The 19917-nt window shown below is 47.2% G+C and overlaps 1 protein-coding gene across 1 annotated transcript; it reads left to right on the top strand.

Moving 5' to 3' along the window:
• Positions 1 to 371: 371 nt before the first annotated feature.
• SOX9 (SRY-box transcription factor 9) lies at positions 372 to 5229 on the top strand. The gene is made up of 3 exons (XM_031448605.2): positions 372 to 1171; positions 2147 to 2400; positions 3007 to 5229. The coding sequence occupies exons 1-3, from the start codon at positions 741 to 743 to the stop codon at positions 3855 to 3857; spliced, it is 1536 nt and encodes a 511-aa protein (XP_031304465.2). The 5' UTR covers positions 372 to 740; the 3' UTR covers positions 3858 to 5229.
• The last annotated feature ends 14688 nt before the right edge of the window (positions 5230 to 19917 follow it).

Here is a 19917-nt window from a genome sequence, read left to right as displayed (position 1 = left end):
ACACACACACACACACACACACACACACACACACACACACACACACACACACACACACACACAAAGATTCGCGCGGAGACGGCACCGAATTCTGACATTACGAGAGGAAGGCAAACTTACACACTTGGACGTCCCGGGTCCCCCGCCTTCCCCGCAGCACCCGCTCCCCCCACCCGCCGGACCAGCGGCAGAACTCCCCTCCTCGCTCCCCCCTCCCCTCTCGTCACCCAGCCCAGTGCCACAATCCTCCTCCCCCCAAATTGGACCCAATCAGCTGCCTGCCAACCCCTGAAATGCCGTGCTGTGATTGGCTGTAGGTCTCTAAGGTGAGGGGGAGTATTTATTAAAGAGCCCCTGAGCTGGGAGTTGGAGAGCGGAGAGCGGAGCTTGAAACTGACTGGAAACTTCAGTGGCGACGCGACTTGCCAGTTTCACCCCAGGAACTTTTCTTTGCAGGAGGAGAAGAGAAGGGGTGCAATCGCCCCCGTTTTTTTGCTCCTTTCTTCCCCTCCTCCTCCTCTCCAATTCGCCTTCCCCCACTTGGAGCGGGCAGCTGCGGGCTGGCCACTGCGCGCCTTCCTAAAAGCTCGCCGCTGCGGCCGAGTGACGCGCCAGGCTCCCCGGGAGCCGCTCGCCCCGCGTCCGGGCAGCCGAGGGGAGAGGAGCCCGCGCCTCAAGTCCCCGAGCCGCCGCGGCTTCTCGCCTTTCCCGGCCACCCGCCTCCTGCCCCGGGCCTGCGTATGAATCTCCTGGACCCCTTCATGAAGATGACCGACGAGCAGGAGAAGGGCCTGTCTGGCGCCCCCAGCCCCACCATGTCCGAGGACTCGGCGGGCTCGCCCTGCCCTTCGGGCTCCGGCTCCGACACCGAGAACACGCGGCCCCAGGAGAACACGTTCCCCAAGGGCGAGCCGGACCTGAAGAAGGAGAGCGAGGAGGACAAGTTCCCCGTGTGCATCCGCGAGGCCGTCAGCCAGGTGCTCAAGGGGTACGACTGGACGCTGGTACCCATGCCGGTGCGCGTCAACGGCTCGAGCAAGAACAAGCCGCACGTCAAGCGGCCCATGAACGCCTTCATGGTGTGGGCGCAGGCGGCGCGCAGGAAGCTCGCCGACCAGTATCCGCACCTGCACAATGCCGAGCTCAGCAAGACGCTGGGCAAGCTCTGGAGGTAGGGCGGGCGCCGAAGGGTGGGCTCCGCGACGGCGGGAGGAGGGGGGGCGGGGGGCGCTGGCCGGGACCGTCTCTCCGCGTCCCGCCTCCCAGCAGGAGGGAGTTGCCGGTCCCAGAGCCGAAGAGGTGGGGAGGGAGGGGGGAGTGGGGACGAGGTGTAACTTGGCTCAGAGTTTGACAAAGTTCTTGGATTGCTCTTGGGGGGAAGGGGGGAGGGGTAGGTGGAGCGGGGAGGGGCGGGGGCGGGGGTAGATAGCCAAATGAAGGGAGAACTCTAGTAGGAGACACGGTGGGAGGGAGGGGGCTGCCAGCCTGACCTCCTGCCGCAGTGAAGTCCAATCCCAAGGTGGGGGGGTTGGGGTGGGACTTGAAGTTTACCTCTCCTTCCCTCAAACTGCGCTCTCTCGCGAAGCTCTACGCCCTAGGGGATGGGATGCAGAATTGGGGAAGAAGCCGAGGCTAGAGGGCCCCCTGGCAGGAAGGGTTGGGGGGAGAAGAAGGGAGACTGCTGGAAATAGGTGGGTGCAGTGTGTGTGTGTGTGCGCGCGGTGGCGGGGGACAGGAGGAGCTCCTTGCAGAAAGTTTTTAAAGAGTGTTGGGGACGGAAGGGGGGCGGGTATAACTCCAGTAGCAAAGGCACTGGGAGCCAGAGCAGCGGAGAGCTATTTTCATCTCCAGGGTTTCCAAAATAGAAGATACGGGGAGAGGGCGGGGCGGGGCGGGGAGTGACCGCTCAGGTCGGACTAGAAGAACGGAGATTTTTTTTTCTTTTCCTTTCCTTTTTTTTTTTTTTTTTTTTTTAAGAAAACTTTTGAGCTGCAGTAGTGTCTGGAAAGCAGGGAGGAGGGAGGAAAGGGGCTGTGTGCGAAGAATCCAAGTGGTGGGGATCACCTTCCCCTCCCGCCGAACTGACAGCCCAGCCTGTTTCACAGAGTCCTTCTTTTTCTCTGCGCCTCCCCCTTCCCGCCCCCAGACTGCTGAATGAGAGCGAGAAGCGGCCCTTCGTGGAGGAGGCGGAGCGGCTGCGCGTGCAGCACAAGAAGGACCACCCGGATTACAAGTACCAGCCGCGGCGGAGGAAGTCGGTGAAGAACGGCCAGGCGGAGGCAGAGGAGGCCTCCGAGCAGACGCACATCTCTCCCAACGCCATCTTCAAGGCGCTGCAGGCCGACTCGCCGCACTCCTCCTCCGGCATGAGCGAGGTGCACTCCCCTGGCGAGCACTCGGGTGAGTCTCCTCACGGCCCCCAGGCCAAGCCACTACCACCCCCACAGGCCAGGCCACCGCGGCCCCGTCTGGCACACCCCCAGGCCACCCCCTAGTAGGCTCTGCTTAAGGACTTTGCCCTCCTCGGGGGAGAGAAGCACTAACCCCTGCGACTGGTCCTCCTCCCCTCCCTGCCCAGGGTCCCACGAAGCCTCTGAACACACACACACACACACACACAAACACACACACACACAACTTAATCCCCACATCCTAACAGATTAATTTTTATTGAGAGGTAAAATGCCTTTACAACTTCACAGGACTTCTCCCTTCTCTCTGCTCCCCCACCCCAAAAGCACACACAGGGCTCTTCTACAAGTAGCAGCTTGGCCTTCCGGACCCTCTGGGCCTCAAACCCTTCCCTGATAAAAGGAGACTGCCGAGTGTGTACTGGCAGGTTAATCATTCTGCGACTTATCTTGGGTGCATCGCGCCTCCGGAGTGCATATGGGTCCTTAGGACACTTTAACGGGGAGGGAGGGTCCCAGGAGGGTTCCTAAGACTAAAGCCTTTGCACAGCCCTGGTTGATTTCCCTGTGCATCTTCCTCTTTTATTGCCTGCAGGGCAATCCCAGGGTCCACCGACGCCACCCACCACCCCCAAAACCGACGTGCAGCCGGGCAAGGCTGACCTGAAGCGAGAGGGGCGCCCCCTGTCAGAGGGCGGGAGACAGCCCCCCATCGACTTCCGCGACGTGGACATCGGCGAGCTGAGCAGCGACGTCATCTCCAACATCGAGACCTTCGACGTGAACGAGTTTGACCAATACCTGCCGCCCAATGGCCACCCGGGGGTGCCGGCCACGCACGGCCAGGTCACCTACACGGGCAGCTACGGCATCAGCAGCACGGCGGCGACCCCGGCGGGCGCGGGCCACGTGTGGATGTCCAAGCAGCAGGCGCCGCCGCCGCCCCCGCAGCAGCCCCCGCAGGCCCCGCAGCAGCAGCAGGCGGCCCCGCAGCCGCAGCCGCAGGCGCCGCCGCCGCCGCAGCCGCAGGCGCCCCCGCCGCAGGCGCAGGCGCACACGCTGACCACGCTGAGCAGCGAGCCGGGCCAGTCGCAGCGAACGCACATCAAGACAGAGCAGCTGAGCCCCAGCCACTACAGCGAGCAGCAGCAGCACTCGCCGCAGCAGATCGCCTACAGCCCCTTCAGCCTCCCGCACTACAGCCCCTCCTACCCGCCCATCACCCGCTCGCAGTACGACTACACAGACCACCAGAACTCCGGCTCCTACTACAGCCACGCGGCGGGCCAGGGCTCCGGCCTCTACTCCACCTTCACCTACATGAACCCGGCGCAGCGGCCCATGTACACGCCCATCGCCGACACCTCCGGGGTCCCTTCCATCCCGCAAACCCACAGCCCCCAGCACTGGGAACAGCCCGTCTACACGCAGCTCACCAGACCTTGAGGAGACCGTAGAGGGTGATAATGGCCGTGATGATCATAAAAATTAACCGAAGAAACACGTAACCAACCAGAATTTACTTTGAACTTTTTTTTTCTTATTTTTTGAAAGACATTGACTCTAAAGGCAACTCGAACCCAAATTCCAAGACAGAAACATTGGCTATTCAAACGCATTACCACCTTGTTGGGAATCAGTGGCCAGGCCACTCTTGGCTAGACGGACCAGCGCAATCGACAGGAAACTGGACTTGAAACCTTCAGAGCAAGTGTGGAGAATGATGGAGTTTCGTTGTGACCAATTTGCTCACTCTTTGCCTGTTTGGACTTTGTAATTATTTTTTAGCCGTAATTAAAGAAAAAAGTCCTCTGTGAGGAATATTCTCTATTTTAAATATTTTTAGTATGTACTGTGTATGATTCATTACCATTTTGAGGGGATTTATACATATTTTTAGATAAAAAAATTAAATGCTCTTATTTTTCCAACAGCTAAACTACTTAGTTGAACAGTGTGCCCTAGCTTTTCTTGCAACCAGAGTATTTTTGTACAGATTTGCTTTCTCTTACAAACAAACAAAAAAAAAGTGTGTGTGTTGTATTAACCTAAAAAAACCCACAAATTTGTGTGTTATGGGATCAGTTTGGGGGGTTAGCTTCGCTTAATTCCTCAGGCTTTGTGATTCAAGGAGGAGTTGCCTTAGAAAGAAAAATAAAGGCCTTATTTTGTGAATATGGAAGTAAACAATAGTCTAGAGACGCACTTGGTAAGCTTTATCATATATATTTTTTTCAACAAGAGAAAAACACCTTGAGCCTTAAAACCATGCTGCTGAAAAATGCTTTCGCCCACTTTTAGTGCATTTCCTCCAGTGTTTGCTTGTTCACCGCAATCTTATAAAAAGGAGCAAAAGGCAAGCAAAGGAGAAGAAATCTGTGTGGGGGGTGCTCCAGCAGCCGGTATGTGCGTGCCCCAGCACACCGCCCCCTGGTTGCCTGCCCGGGCCCCATGTGGAACACAGATGCTAGAGTCCCTCACTTACGCCGTCACCTGTGCCTCTCTGAACACCAGCAGTTAACCTTCAAGACATTCCACGTGCTAAAATTATTTATTTTGTAAGGAGAGGTTTTAATTAAAAACAAAAACAAAAACAAACTTCCTCTTTTTATTTTTTAAATTTGCCTTCTTTAAAATAGGTTGTCAGAGCCGTCCTCAAAGGGTATGGTCATCTGTTGTTAAATTATGTTCTTAACTGTAACCAGTTTTTTTTTTTTATTTATCTCTTTAATCTTTTTTTTTTATTAAAAGCAAGTTTCTTTGGATTCCTTGTCCTAGATTTGTATAAATGCCTTTTTGTCTGTCCTTTTTTTTTTTTCTTTGTTGTTTTGTTGAAAACAAACTGGAAACTTGTTTTTCTTTGTGTACAAATGAGAGGTTGCAGATGTAGTGTATCACTGAGTCATTTGCAGTGTTTTCTGCCACAGGTCTTTGGGCCATCTAAACTGTGTGTGTGTGTGTGCGCGTGTGCATGTGTGTGTGTGTTGTGACACAAAGCAGTGCAAGTATGTGTCATCTGTGTCCCCCTGCATGTTCTCTTGGAGAGAGGGAGGAAGGGGGAGGGAGTCGGCCCACTGACAGACCTTAATGCTTAATTCCTTCTGTGGCTGGAGAGTTTGAGGATTGCTTTTTAAAAAAGACAGCAAACTTTTTTTTTTATTTAAAAAAAGATATATTAACAGTTTTAGAAGTCAGTAGAATAAAATCTTAAAGCACTCTTATAATATGGCATCTTTCAATTTCTGTATAAAAGCAGATCTTTTTTTAAAAAAATATTTCTGTAACTTAAGAAACCTGGCATTTAAATCATACTCTGTCTGTAGGTAAGGTTTGGTTTGTGTTTGTGTTTTGTTTGTTTTGCTTGTTTCACCCCTCCCCAGACTTCTTGTTTTCTCTGTGAAACTTACCTTTCCTTTTTCTCTTCTTTTCTTTTTTTGTATATTATTGTTTACAATAAATATACATTGCATTAAAAACAAAACGGCCTATGGTCTTACTCACCTGGTTCTCTCTCGTTCAAAGGATGATTTGAAGAATTGGGGCACCAAAGAGATTGTGATATCCTGATCATTGCGATCTTTTTATTTTTTTATGCACACTTTTGGCAATCCTAAAATTGACTGTGAAGAAAAGACTGTGTCCCCAAAAATCAAAATAGAAAAATCTTGAAAAGTGCCACCCCCTTAGATCACATAGAGAATTACACGTCAGCAGTTGCCCTCCTGGCAAAATATTTGTTGTGGTTTTAACACCCTCATGCTTCAGGGCAAAAGGTGTTCCCTTGTAGAAGTCAAAGGGGTAATATTAGCCCTGAAATTGGTTAGCTTGTCAGTAGACGGAGTGCCAAAGGGGGTGACTTGCTTGTCTGAATTTAGTAGAGCTAACCTTCTGTGATTATGAACACACAGCAAGGGAACGGGTGTCCACTTATGAGGCAAAGGGAACCCAAATAAAACAGTGCCTGAAGGGGATCAGAGAGAAATCTGTCCCCTTTAAGTCTCCTGGTTTATCTGCAGGGACAACGAAATGAGATTCCCTTATTTTTCTGTCCCCTGCAGTTTAACTCACTCTGAGAAGATGCAAAGCCATCGTAGAACTAATAAGACCTAATCCTGTTTTCCTTGGCCTCAGTTACACGGGAGTTTCCAGGATCAGAGAAACGTTCAGGTCATTTTTCATTAAACAGATGAAATCACTCCTTCCCTCCCACCCCCCACACTGAGACACCCCCCCACCCCCACCCCAGCTGATTGGGGAAGTGGCTCTAACGAGGCAAGCCTGCTGTCACAGCTCAGGCTGGCCTGACTACTGGGCCCGTGTCTCTGACAGTCTCACCAGCATCCAAACTCTGGTATTACCTCACATTGTCTGTTTTTGCTTACTGGATTCCTGGCTTGCGTCCCACCCCAGGAGCATGGCAACCAGGAAAATGGTAGTTATCAAATCGAGGCCCCTCTAGTACTCTCCTCCTTTGCAAATTCCTTCAACAAACACGGATCGAGGGCCTGTGACCTTCGGGGTGCCGTGCAAATCCCTCCCTGCCCTCCCCCCACCCTCCACCCCCCAGAGTCACACTCTGCTCCTTGTTTGTATCAGACTGTCCCGTTCACTCAGGCCCAGAGACAATCCTCCAGGAGTAAAAAGTCTGTTTTTCCCCCTTGCCAACATTCACAAAGTCCCTTTTAACAGTCTTCATGGAATTCACTAGTCGTTTAAAATCAACACATCCCATCCCATCACGACCACCCTTTCCCCAAATCTCTACTGTTTGCTGGACGGTTCTCTCTTCTCCTAAAGTGGGCTCTTGCCCTCAGTATGTGACCTTTGGCAGACATTCCTGGAGCCAGAATGATCTGTTCGGATGTAAACGTGCTCAGTGACCTAGGGCACGTCCCTTACTCTCCCTTGCCTCGGTTTCCCTTTTGGTTAAAATGTTTACAGTCCTTCCCTCCTGAAACAGAGCTGTCCTCAGAGCTGTTTTTAGCAAGGAGCAGCCTGGGGATTGACTGCATCAGAATGGACTGGTCTGTACAGGATTCCTGCTGCATCGGCACAAGAGGGGAAGGAAAGAAGGGTTTCCCAAGCTCCCCAAGTGCCTCTGATCCCCAGGGAAATACAAGAGACACTGGAGTGCAGACAGAAAATGCTTCTGAATCGGCTCAGCCCCGTCCGCCAGATCTAGTCAAAGCCCAGTATCAGCAGATTGTAAAATACTTGAGAAGAATTTTTATTCTAAATCCAGAAATGCAGGGCTTATCACCTTGACAACAAGACCTCTATTGGAAACCTAGGGAAAAGTCTTCCAGACCAGAAAAGGCTTGTACGTGTAGATCCAGGGTTATTTGTTTATTTGTATTCAAAATAAAATCTTTCTCTTTCTCTCTCTTTTATTATTTTAACAAAAAGATTTTATTTTTAGCAAAATGGAATAAACAAAAGGGATTTTAAAAAATCTCATTTAGAATCAATCGTTTGCACCGCTATTAAAATGGAACTTGTGAATTAGTTTGAGCTGTGTGTTTAGCTTTCCCTCCTCAACTCCATCCCATCCCTTCCCTTCCCCTGATTTCCAAAAGGAGCATTTTTGAGCTCATTTTGAGCAGCACTTTTTAAATTAAATTAATGGATGAACCATGGCTATAAGCAGAGATGGACGGCCTCTTATGCTAAAGAAACTTAAGCATTAGCACTCATCACATCACTTTCACAGGCTCCTTCTAAGGCCCTGTAGTTATATTTGTATTTTTAAATTTTATCTATTTTTTAAGAGCTAACCTCTCAAAAAACAAAAACAAAAACCTGTAAGCTTCAGGCCCCACAAAACCTGGGTCTGTCTGTGACAACAGCTGCTGGACAGCAAACCATGACTTCAGCGGCTGCAAACAAGATGCTTTTCCTTCTGTTCTCCGCAGTACCAGACACATAGTAGGTGCTTAATAAAGGCCGACCTTTCTTCCTATCCATGGACCTGCTGGCAGTGTCACAGAACACGTTTTTGGGAATCTGTGCCAGAACATTCCACCATTGGCCTTACACAATTTTCTTAGCCCTCTAAGACTCAAATGATGCTACCTCGGGGGCTTAATAGAGGCTAAAGGAAGTAAAGCCCGCAAGAAATATTAATCACCTGTCCTTCCTCATTCCTTCCCTGCCCTCTTCCTACTCTTTTTTTTTTTTTTTAACTTTCCTCTCTTATGCCCCCTTTCCCCTGTATTTTCTTAGGATCTCCCACTGATTTTTGCAGCTGCAAAAAATTCGCTACACCCTGTTGGGGCTACTCTTTCTCCATTGCTCACAGACAAGGACCGTCTTACTCTGAATATCTGAAAAATTAATTTTCGACCAAATACAACAATGATGTATATTTGCATTTATTTAAAACAACCAGGCAAAATTTGGGACCGTATGTACATTACCTTGCAGTTCTTGCTAGACATATTTCTTGAAACTTCAGGATTTTATATTGAACTTAATCCATGTACCATGATTTCATGCTGCCATATTGCACTTGAGGAAGATTTATGCTCCTCATTCTTCCCAGAAACATTTTCAGAGCATCTCCTGGGGGTTAGGATTCAGCAGTGAACAAGACAGACATAATCCCTGCTCTCATGGGGCTTACATTTTAGAGTGATGGAGGCAGGCAAAAATAAATAGCTCTCCGATATTTATTTGTTCACATGCTATGAAAAAAATGCAACTGATTAAGGCCAGTTGGGAGGTGGTTGCAGCCATCCAGGCAAGAGATGATGGTGGTCTAGTTTAGGATGGCAGAAGGACAAGGTAGTTAATGGATTTGGGAACGATTTTGGTAAGAACTTACAGAACTCTTTTTTTTTTTTTTCTGTCCTGATCTCCAAACATTTTTCAGTGACATGAAATTTACTCGGACCCAGTTTGCAAAAAGCTGACCCACTCTATCTTAATCATTCTCTCCTGTCCCCCCTCCTCCACCCAATAACCTTCTATGAGTCTTCTCTACTTCTTGACGAAACACATATTCATGTATCCCATAATCCTTTTTTTTTTTTTTTCAACCAGAGACCTCAAGAAAAGGATCCAGTCCCTGGTATCCAAGAGGGTCTCTTAATCTTCAGAGACTTGGTTCCACACTTCACAGGTTTATGGAATCAGACATCTGGAAGATGGGATGAGAGGCCTTCCAGTTTGGTTGTACTCGCATTGCAAAAATCCTTTACACAGCACCTCAGCCATTGCATTGGCTCCTTACTCTCTTCCAGAAGGTTTGCACTGATTGAGAGCTGACCTATCCTCTCAGGGAGACCATTAAAGGTGAAGAATCTTATCCTCGCAGTTTCCACCTAGTGGTCCAAGGTGACCCACCATTACACCAACAAGATGTGAGTCTTGTCTTTTTTCTAAACGATAGCCTTTCAACTATCTGTACAGTTTTTGGGTTTTCTTTAAGTTTTCTTATTCTTTCTTTTTTTTTTTAACTACGCTACACATTTCCAATCCATTTTTACATAGGATATGATTCCCAAGCCCTTTCATATCTTGTCATTTTTCTCTGGATGTACTTTACTTACTAACATTTCTCTCAATTTAGCATGCCCAGAGTTATTTCCAGGACTCCAGATAGGATTTGACTAACACAGAACACAAATAGATTCATCTCATTTGTCATCAGAAATTGTGTGTCTATTAATTTAAACAAGTTGTATTTGTTATTGTAGTAGCCATGTCACCCGGTTATGGGGAGAAATTCTTATCCTATAATTGTGCAGTTGATTTTTTTTTAACTCAGTTACCAAGTTTTCCATTTACCTCTGTCTCGACTGGAGCATGATGTATACAAATTCAATGGGAGGAAAAAGAATTTACATCATTGAGCCCCTACGGTGCCAGGCACTGCGACAGATGTTTTATATACGTGATCTCATTTAACCCATTAAATAACCCTTAGGGACAGGTGTTATTATTACAGTTTTATAGAAGGAAACTGAGGCTCAAAGAAATGAAGCGATTAACCTAAGATCACAGCCACGCAACTAGTAATCGGCATAGACAGCTACCTTGACCCCCCCCCACCTTGCTGACTGCCTCCCCCGCCTCCTACCAAGTCCTCAGTTTTCAAAAGAGAATTTGCATAGTTTTTAATAAGGATGGGAGAGTACCTTCTTTTGTTGTAAATTATATTCCAGGGAATATCTTTTAAGTAAAATCTGACACATGACACCCCCCTCCCCAACCACTGCCACCTCTGGTTCCAAACATTCCAATGGCTACCTGTTCGCTTGGAATAAATCCAAATTCCTTACCATAGGCTATCAGATCCTTCTCCAGGGGTTTGCAAATTACAGCCCAGGTACCCAATCCAATAAAGGCTTATCAGAACTCAGTCACGCCCATTAGCCTACCTACCAGCTTAAAGTACTTACCAGCTGGTCTTTACAGAGGAGGTTTGACACTGTTTCTGCACAGTTTGGCCCTTGCCTGCTTCTGTGACCTCATCTCTTCCCATTACCCCCTTCCTCTCTACGTCTCTACCCTTCTGCCTTCTTTCTCATTCTCAAATCTGCCAAGTTCTTTGCCATGTAAGGGCCTTTGCACTTCCTGGGCCTTAAGCACCCTTTCATCAGAAATTTCCTTTCCATCTTTCAGGTCTCGGCTCAGACAGCATCTCTGCCGGGGACCTTGCCTGACCACCCTAGATCAAATAGTCATGCACTCATTTTTCTGTGTATTTTTGTAGTGCCATCACTTCCTGAAATGATCTTTCTCATTTAGATGGCTCCTCTCTTCTGACTCAGGCTTTGTTTGAGCTTTGCCTCATGTCCATCTTATCCCTAGTACCTAGAGAAGTGTTCGACCCACAGCAGGAGCTGAGAAATTGTTTATGGATGAATTCATTGAGGTTTTAAGCCCTTTTTATTCCCCCAGATTCTGAGGTGGGAATCAAGAATTCAGGGTTCAAAGGCCAAAAGTCATCAATTACTCTGTAATTAAATCATCGACTTGGTGAACATTCCATGAGTGCTCACTCCGTGCCAGGTAGGATTTGGAGACTCCAAGACTAATAAGATAAGGAGCTCACAAGAAAAAGGATGGAGGTAAAGCCATTAAGCCAATAATAGTGTTGCATGTTCAGCTGGAGGTGTGCACAGAATCCTCTACAAACGCAGAAGCTGGAAGGCAGAGGGAGCTTTCTGGAGAGGGGGAAGCCGGTTAGCTGAGGGGGGAGACGTTTCAGGCACAGTGAAGGGATTATGCAAGAAAACGGAGGTGGGAAACAGTCACACTTGGGGACGACGATAAATTGGTTCAGTTTGACTAGGGTTGGATGTGGGTAGGTAAATGGAGGAGAATTAGTTATGAGAGAAGCAAAGGTGGAATCATAGGGGACTTCAGAAGGATTTTAACCAGGGTGATGACAAGAACAGGTGTGTGCTTTAAGAACAGAGGGCGTCGTTCCAGCCCAGGCTTTTGACTTTGCTGTTACAATCTGGGAACAGGGAAACCATGTAGGAGTCTCTTGTTCAGTCCATTGAGGAGTAAGTGTTAAAGCCCCAGCTGAGATAAAGGCAGAGGCAATAAAGATGGAGAGAGGATGATGGCTCTGAGGAGACTCAGGGGGTTGAAGTGGCAGGATTTGGGAACTGATGGGATGTCAACAGAGAAGATGAAGTTGAGGATAACCTCCATGCTCTGTCTTCAGCGACAAGGTGAGAGGTGGTGCCACTTCACAAACCATGGAGTATAATATTTTTACCTTTACTGCCTCTTTAGACTTTATTCCGGAGCTGGGATCTCCTTGATCCTGAGTGATCCCTGGGGGTAGGGGTGGGAGCTGGGGGCGACACGAACAGGACTTTTCCCATGTGTTTATCTGTTTTCCTGCTGCTGGACATTCAGATTTTTTTTTTTTAAGTTTGGGGCTATTTTGAATAAAACTGGTATAACTCTCTCTTGGGCAAATATCTAGAAATATTATTACCAGGTCATAGAAGAGATCGACGCTCAACTTTGTGAAAAACGTCTAAGCCATTTTCTAAGGTGCATAAACCATTTCACGCTCCCACAAGCAAGATAGGAGCATTCCAGTTCCTCTACACCAATACCCACATTCGTTGTCAGATTTTAAAACATTGACACCTATTTCTGTGAGCATGAAATTGTATCGCGTGCTTCCAGCGTGCATTTCCAGTGACCCGGCTTCCTCGACACCCTGCGTAATTTCCCGGCACAACTTTTCACATCACAGAGTTAATATGACATCAGATCAAATGACCCCCTACACTCTTTTGGAACCCAGATGTTTATTTCCTTTCTCTGGATGGGAAGAGTTTGACTATCCATTTATCTTGCGACTTTTCATTTTTTGCAGCTGCCTTGGCACTGTATGAATCCTGCTAGACCCATACGGGGTGTGCCAAGCACCGTGAGGGAGCCAATTGTACTGGCTCCCCAGGTCCAGCTGGAGACAAATAGGGCTGGGAATCCAGGAGCATCTAATATGAGACTCTCAGCTCCCTTAGAGGCAACTTGGGAGGTGGAGGAAGTTAGGATAATGGAGGGAAATGTTAAACGCAAATAAACATCTGAACTGCTAGGTGGTGCTTATTCAAATTACCATAAATTCTCTGACCTGTGGGGAGCAGACCCACTTCCATGCAGATAAGGGATCTTACAGAAAGACAATGTTTGTGGGGTTTTCATACTTTATAGCTTAAAGTCCCTCGAAGGGGTGAGATTTGCTCCTATACAGAGTGTCCTACATCTCTGTAAATTCAGCAAAAAAAAAAAAAAAAAAAAAAAGGCACTTTTTTTTTCCCTAGGGTTTTCCAAAAAACAGAGATAGTGGAGAGAGTCTGGGGACTCATTTCCCCTTAAGCCTGAGGCCCCTGAATCCCAGGATGATCACGCATTCATCCCCACCTCCCCAGTCAACAGATCGCCTGTCTCCAGAACCAATTTTGAAAGTCCCTGAAATTTCTGTAGCCTTCACTGAACATGAGCACACATCTGACCTCTGAGTTGATTTCATCACCCAGCTGGCCTCTGTCTGAACCCCTGCCTCCATGGAGAATTCTTGAAATCCATCCTATTCTCCACCTGCAGCTGTTTTCTGGGATTTGAAGGAGAAAAAAAAAAAAAAAGATATGGCATTTTTAAGTCTCCCCAGTGCCCCTGCTCCTTGATCCCCTGTTCCCACCAAGACTCTTTGGAGTCCAGTTTTCACCTGTGTTCTCTGGTCATTTCGACTCAACCATCGCGCAAGTGGTTAACTACTGAAACCAAGCCTGCACCTCGTGCCAGACAGCAAAATGAAGACGGCAGGAAAGTAAATTGAGCCAACAGAGTATCAGAAATCAGCCATGAGCAGTCACTGATCTGTGGACATGAGGCCATGAAATTCAGCTGTCCAGCTAGAGGACAGCTATTCATCAAAACAATCTTGCTCCCGTCTATTCAGCCCAATGTCTCAAGAGGTCGTGATCATCAAGACAACAAATGTTTCCTGCTCATCCACCGCCTGGCAGGCTCAACGCTGGAGGCTAGTGGTTCAGCGGGACCCCACACCTAGTAGGGAGAGATCTGCATTAAACACATAGATTTAATCAGTGTTGGAGAGTTACGTTCCTGGATTAAATATAGTCAAGGGAGTTCAGTTTAAAAAAAAAAAAAAAGAGAGCTTCTAGTCAGAAGTTCCCTTGCTTCTAAATGTGTTTGTCTGAATGTGTATTGCTTTTAAACATCAGATGAGAAATAGAAGATTATTTGATAAGTAAATAAATGGATTGCCCCCAAATAAAATTTGTAGAGCCATCTTCCAGTTGATTGGCATTTAGGTTCCCTTACGTGACAAGGTTATATATATTTTATTATAAATTTAGGGATTTAACTGAAATTATAATTACTGTTCATTATTGATGGTGGAGAGTGTGTAACAAACTCCTCGCTTTCCCAGAAACTCTGTCTACTCTGTCTAGTCTGCTATGCTAGCTACCCTCTTCCCCCGCCATGGCCACATTTTCCCTCTTGATTTCTCAGAGCTGCCCAGCCCAAAAGTCCCTCTGGAGAGAGAGTCCAATAGCTTTTGACAGGGAGCCAATGATGATGACTAAATGTCTTTTCTGCTTATTCAGTGTATCATCCTGGTCGATGGTCGACAAAAATGGCACCGTGTGCCAACCTGCTGTTGGCTTGATATGCCAAGACCCCGACAAAATGCGGATTTCAACCAAGTTGGGGAAATTTACACGAAAATGAAGAAGAAACGGACAGCCACTCAGACAGTTAACTACCCAGCAGCAGTGAGGGGGGTTCTTTGCAAATCTTCTCCTCTGATGCAAATTGATTTGATTCCCATCTTACAGTCTGGCTTGGGGAGGAAGGGCGGAGGGTCGATCTGATGACCCACGGAGTGGGCAGCAGCTGTGCTGAGGACATCGTTTTTGGTGGTACCCGCCCCACCTAAGAGGAGACTCTTGACAGACTGCAACCCCCTCAGGCGAGGACCCACCCACAAGCTGCTGCTGTCCTGCCACAGCTGTTTCCGTTTTTTATTACGATTTTCTCCGCCTTTCATTTTTCCAGGCCAAAGAGAAGCTCAAGGGGCCCATCTGTTTCTCTCCTGTGCTTTTCCCTGTTCCCAGGGGCGAAGCACACGCAGGCGCGTGTGCACACACACGCCGCACCAGGCACCATGAACGGCTCTCCGGACAAAGAAGGACAGGAACCAGAAGTGAACGTCCCCCACCCGCCGACACTCCGGGGACCTGAAATGAGAGGCAGCCGTGGGGAGCGGAGCTGGTGTCCTCAGAAAGCTTTAAAGGAAGAGTCTGGGGAGAGCAGCCGCGGATGCAGGAGCGAAACCTTCTTGTGAAAACAATGGGTTTTCTTCTTTGTAGAACTTCCTGTTGGGTTTTTTATTTTACTTTAACTCTTCTATTAAAAACAAAAAACAAAAAACAAACAAACAAACAAAAAAAAAACAGGCAAATTCACTCAATTCCAGAAAGCCTAGGAGAAATGATGTCATCAGGCTTAAGAAAAGTTGGAAACTAGTTGAAATACCAACTCGCCCCTTAAGAGGGAAAAGGCTAGTGTCATTCTTGAAAAGAAGGACCCCTGTAACTTATGTATTAGGGGTTTGGGATTAACATATACACACTATTATATATAAAATAGATAAACGACCAGGACCTACTGTATAGCACAGGGAACTATATTCAATATCTTATCATAAACTTTAATGGAAAAGAATCTGGAAAAGTATGTGTGTGTGTGTATATATATATATATATATATATATGAATATGTACAAATGTATTACTTTGTGGTTCGTCTGAAACTAACACAACATTGTAAATAAACTATATTTCCACAAAAGTAATAAATTAAAAATTAAAAAAAATTTTAGAAAGGATACTGTGAGATCCAGCCAAAGCCCCTAAGGTCCCAAGGACAAAGCTAGGGCTTTGAAGACACTGTCACACTGAAATGCCAAAACCGGATTTTTGTTGACTATTTTTCCTTCACTCAGTGGCAGGCGTATGTCCCCACATTCTGTTAACTCTTTATCTCCAGCTTGTCTCTCCGGACACACCCACCCTAGGAAGAGCCCTTGCATTTCACACTGAAGTTGGTTGAATGCTCTTCTTGCTTCTGCTGTCATCAGAGCTTCCTGGAGCACCAGTTCTTACGTTTCTGGATCGTTCAAGAACCCACAGCCCTGGATCCTAAAGACCATGCTCAGCCAAGCAAACCTTTAGGTATTTTTTGTTTTTTTTTTTAAGCCCGGCTCTTCCCCCTTCCCTAATGGATCCATCCCCCATCGCGTCTCTGGATGATCTGTCCCACACCCCCATCACAGTGCTGGATTATTCATCCTTGCAGATCCAGGTTTCTCAGCCTCAGCAGTACTGACATTTGGTTGAGATGAAGGGTGTCCTGTGTACCATAGCAGCACCCCTGGCCTCTAACCACTCAGTGCCAGTCGCATCCCTCCCTGGTTGTCCAATGGTTTTTATCTTATTTGCACCATGAAATCCAGAAATTCTAGTGCTTTTCCCCATCCCACCTTGGCTTTCTCATGCCTCTCCCCACTGCTCTGTATTTATTGCCTCCGTGTTTTCACCAACCTCAACTTCTTACTTGCCTCTGAGCTTTGTTCACGATGTTCTTTCCTTCAAAAATGCCTTTCCCCGTGGCCTTCTGTCCACATTCTGTGCATGTTTATGCCTTTCCTGAGCCTTGTCCTCCTCTGCTCTCACACCCAACCTGGAAGAATCTCTCCTTCCTCTAAACTAGCAAAGCACCCTGGAAGGATTTTTGTATTTGATCAAATCTGAGACGCTACAGTGGGGAGGGTAGAGCTCAGTGGTAGAGCACATGCTTAGCATGCACGGGTCCTGGGTTCAACCCTGAGTGCCTCTGTTAAAAAAACAAACAACAACAACAAAAACACCAAATCTAAGATGCTATCAATCGAAAAACAAAATGTTCATCTTAAAATCAATGGAATAAAGTCCTGTTGTGATACCTACTCACTTCTATATGCTTAACCGGTGTTATGGTTACTGTGTAATGACTTTTTCTCTTTTTCTAAGCTGCCATCTTCTTAAATCGTGGTCTCCAGGTGATCAACTTTTGTGGTCCTCACCAAACCTGGCACAGAGTTTGGACTATATTTATATACACACATGAATACATCTTTATATATATAAATAAATGTATATATATATATGTGTATATATATATGTATATATATGTATATATATATATATGAAACTAACAGTAAGAATGAATAAACTTTCCAGTCTTCAAGAATCTTTGCACAAATATTCATGCATTAGGTTTTATAGTTTAAAATGTATACTTTCATATTTTTAAAAGCCTTGCATACTTTTCAAAATATTGAGTTATATTGACAAGTAGAGACATTTACACAAATTAACAAGAAAAGGGCATAAACATTACAAACTGTCCAAACATTGCACCCGAGCACCTGCTAAGTGCAGAAACTCTCCAAGCCGCCTTCATTCTCACAACAGCCCCCTGAGACGGGGACTGCGAACCCCACTTTGCAGATGAGCAGTGTTCATTCATCCAGCCTCAGTCAGGTCCCAGCTCAGAAGCAGCTGAGGCAGAACTTGAACCCATTTTTATCTCGACGTCAAAGTCTAAGCTCAAAAATTTCTGAGTAATGTCTAGTCTAGTTCTCGCATCAAAGAAGCAAAAAAAAAAAGCACTTGCTCCTGTAGAAATGAGCAAATCTCACTCCCAAGCCAGCAGCGGTGCAGCTGCGGCTCAAGGAAAGAACCAGGGCATCTCAGGATATGGTTCCAGGGGAGGCCATGCCAGGCCCTGCAGGGAATCCTGGAATTTTCCTCCCTCCTCAGAGGGAGAAACCAACATGGATAGTTCCTCCTTGGCACCCTGGAGATTGCGGACAGGAAAATAGAAACAAACAAACAAAAAACCCAAGATGTGCTAGCCTGGGTCTTCTGAGAAGAAGATGCGGAGATGGGATTAAATGTGCAAGGACTTTATTAGAGGAAATGCCTGGGTGAAGGAACATAGGGAGGGAGTTGGACACACTGGGAGAGCCAGCAGACCACAATGCAAGTCTGACCCTGAATGCCAGAGAGGTAAAAGCATCCTAGGCTGCTGGGCAAGGCCATACGGGAATTATCCAGCCAAAGTCGGCCTTCACAGGGATGCTGGCTCTCCCCGGAGCAGGTCTCCCCGAGCATAGCATCCTTGCTGGGCTCAGCCCTTGGCCAGGAGCAGCCTGTGAGAGGCGTGTCTTCTGCACCAACATGACTCTGGGTTTCCTAGAGCAGCTGCCAAGGCCTTTGGTTTACTACCCTCCCTGCAGGTGGAGGTGCATTCTCATGGGAGGCAGGGAAAGGGGGCACTCAGCTGAATTAAAGCAGATCATGTGCATGGTTGGTGAAGAAAGGGATGATACTGGCCTGGCTCATGAACTCAGGAACCCTTAAAAACTATGGTCAGAACAGTTGCCTTTTCTCATCCATTCTGTGAGTCTGAGTAACCACTGTTCACGCCAGATGAGATGGTTTCCCCTGAGCCCCTTTGCTGTATGTAGGGTATGGTAAAAGATGCTTCATTTTCTTTAATGCTATGGCACATGAGCCTTTCTTTTTAACGGCAAAAGATGTCCCGCTTGTTGTGAACAACTCACACATTGCAGAGGAGCAGAAATAAGCAGAAGAGCCCACACACTCCAGCTCCCAGTGGAAGCGTCCGTTAACCATGGCGCGTGCCCTTCCTGTGCCTGTGTGTCTGGCAAGCACAGGAATGAAGCCTAGGGCAGCATGATTTACCGGACTTCCATCCATCTAGCACCTTGTGCTGAGCGCCTGTCTCTTTCCATCCTCCTGACGACCCCATGAGGTAGGCAAAGCTCGTTGGCTCCACTTTCCAGGTATTCAGATGAGAAGGAAGCAATCGAAGGAACCAGAGAGGTGCTGAGAGTCAGGTAGGCTGGGAGCTAAACTAGGGCCAGTAAAGCCAGAATCTGACAGCAGAGAACCACTGAGCAGATCCTCAGTTATGACTCTACGCTTCTGGGCAGAGAATCTATAGCTCATACCGACCTGTTCCTGTCCCTCTTCCCCAAAGATTCTTAACGAGACATCTTCTATGAATTCTGGAAGAGGTTTCCACACTCCCCCTGGGAGACAGATTGGCTGTCTTCCTTCCATGGGTGTCAATACTGCATTTTGACTCAGGATTCAAGACAAGACAAAGATCTGCCCGTTCATCCACTTGTAATAAATTGCCTGTCTAACTTTTCAGGTATTAGAACAAAATACCGGACCAGGGAAAAGCTGATTCCTGAAAATGATGCAGCGTTCCCATCCCTATAGCACACGAGCAGCTCATCCCGTAACCTCCAGATCTCACACCTCCTGTCAGCTGGCTGTACAGGCTTTTGAACAAGCAGATGCTCTCCCAGAAGGAAAGAAAGGTAATATCACCAGGGATGCTAAACTTGGATCATGTTTGCCTTTGATCATCTCTGTTTATAGGTCTGTGAGGTCTTCCCACTGGGCTTTTTCCACCTAAGGGATTATTACCCTGGGTTGCCGGGGGCTCTCAGGTCCTCATCGCCCCCAGTGGTCCCAAGTCATAAATTTCAAGCTGCTATTAATGTGGCCAGACAGATGTTTAAGACTCCTATAGACAGTGTACAATTAACCATCTCCTGTCAGCTGGAAAATCAGCTCAGTAGCTATTCAAGTTCACGTCCAAACTCCTTTACATTAAGGAAGGCTTAGCAAGGTTCCTCGAGTCTCCGAACTAGAATCCCTCTGAAGCTGTGGAGACAGGAAGAAGTGCAAAGTGGGAGCCAGCTACCAGGAGAAAGGGTTGTGCAAATGTCCTACGTGCATACAGATTATACGTCAATTACTGTAGCTACCAGTCGCTTTTTTTTTTTTAACCCAAATCATTTTATTGGAATAGTTGTGCAAGTAAGCCCTACAAGATACAAGCCCATACATTTTTTTTT

Source organism: Camelus dromedarius, chromosome 16 (assembly GCF_036321535.1).
Source record: "Camelus dromedarius isolate mCamDro1 chromosome 16, mCamDro1.pat, whole genome shotgun sequence".
Classification (NCBI taxonomy): Eukaryota; Metazoa; Chordata; class Mammalia; order Artiodactyla; family Camelidae; genus Camelus; species Camelus dromedarius.
This window is presented reverse-complemented; position numbering and strand designations above follow the sequence as displayed.

Bases quoted from the DNA above. Each gene is read 5' to 3' on its own strand.
- SOX9 (XM_031448605.2), top strand. From the start codon at position 741: ATGAATCTCCTGGACCCCTTCATGAAGATGACCGACGAGCAGGAGAAG. The intron at 1,172-2,146 runs GTAGGGCGGGCG...TCCCGCCCCCAG, and splicing joins ACGCTGGGCAAGCTCTGGAG to ACTGCTGAATGAGAGCGAGA. The intron at 2,401-3,006 runs GTGAGTCTCCTC...TATTGCCTGCAG, and splicing joins CTCCCCTGGCGAGCACTCGG to GGCAATCCCAGGGTCCACCG.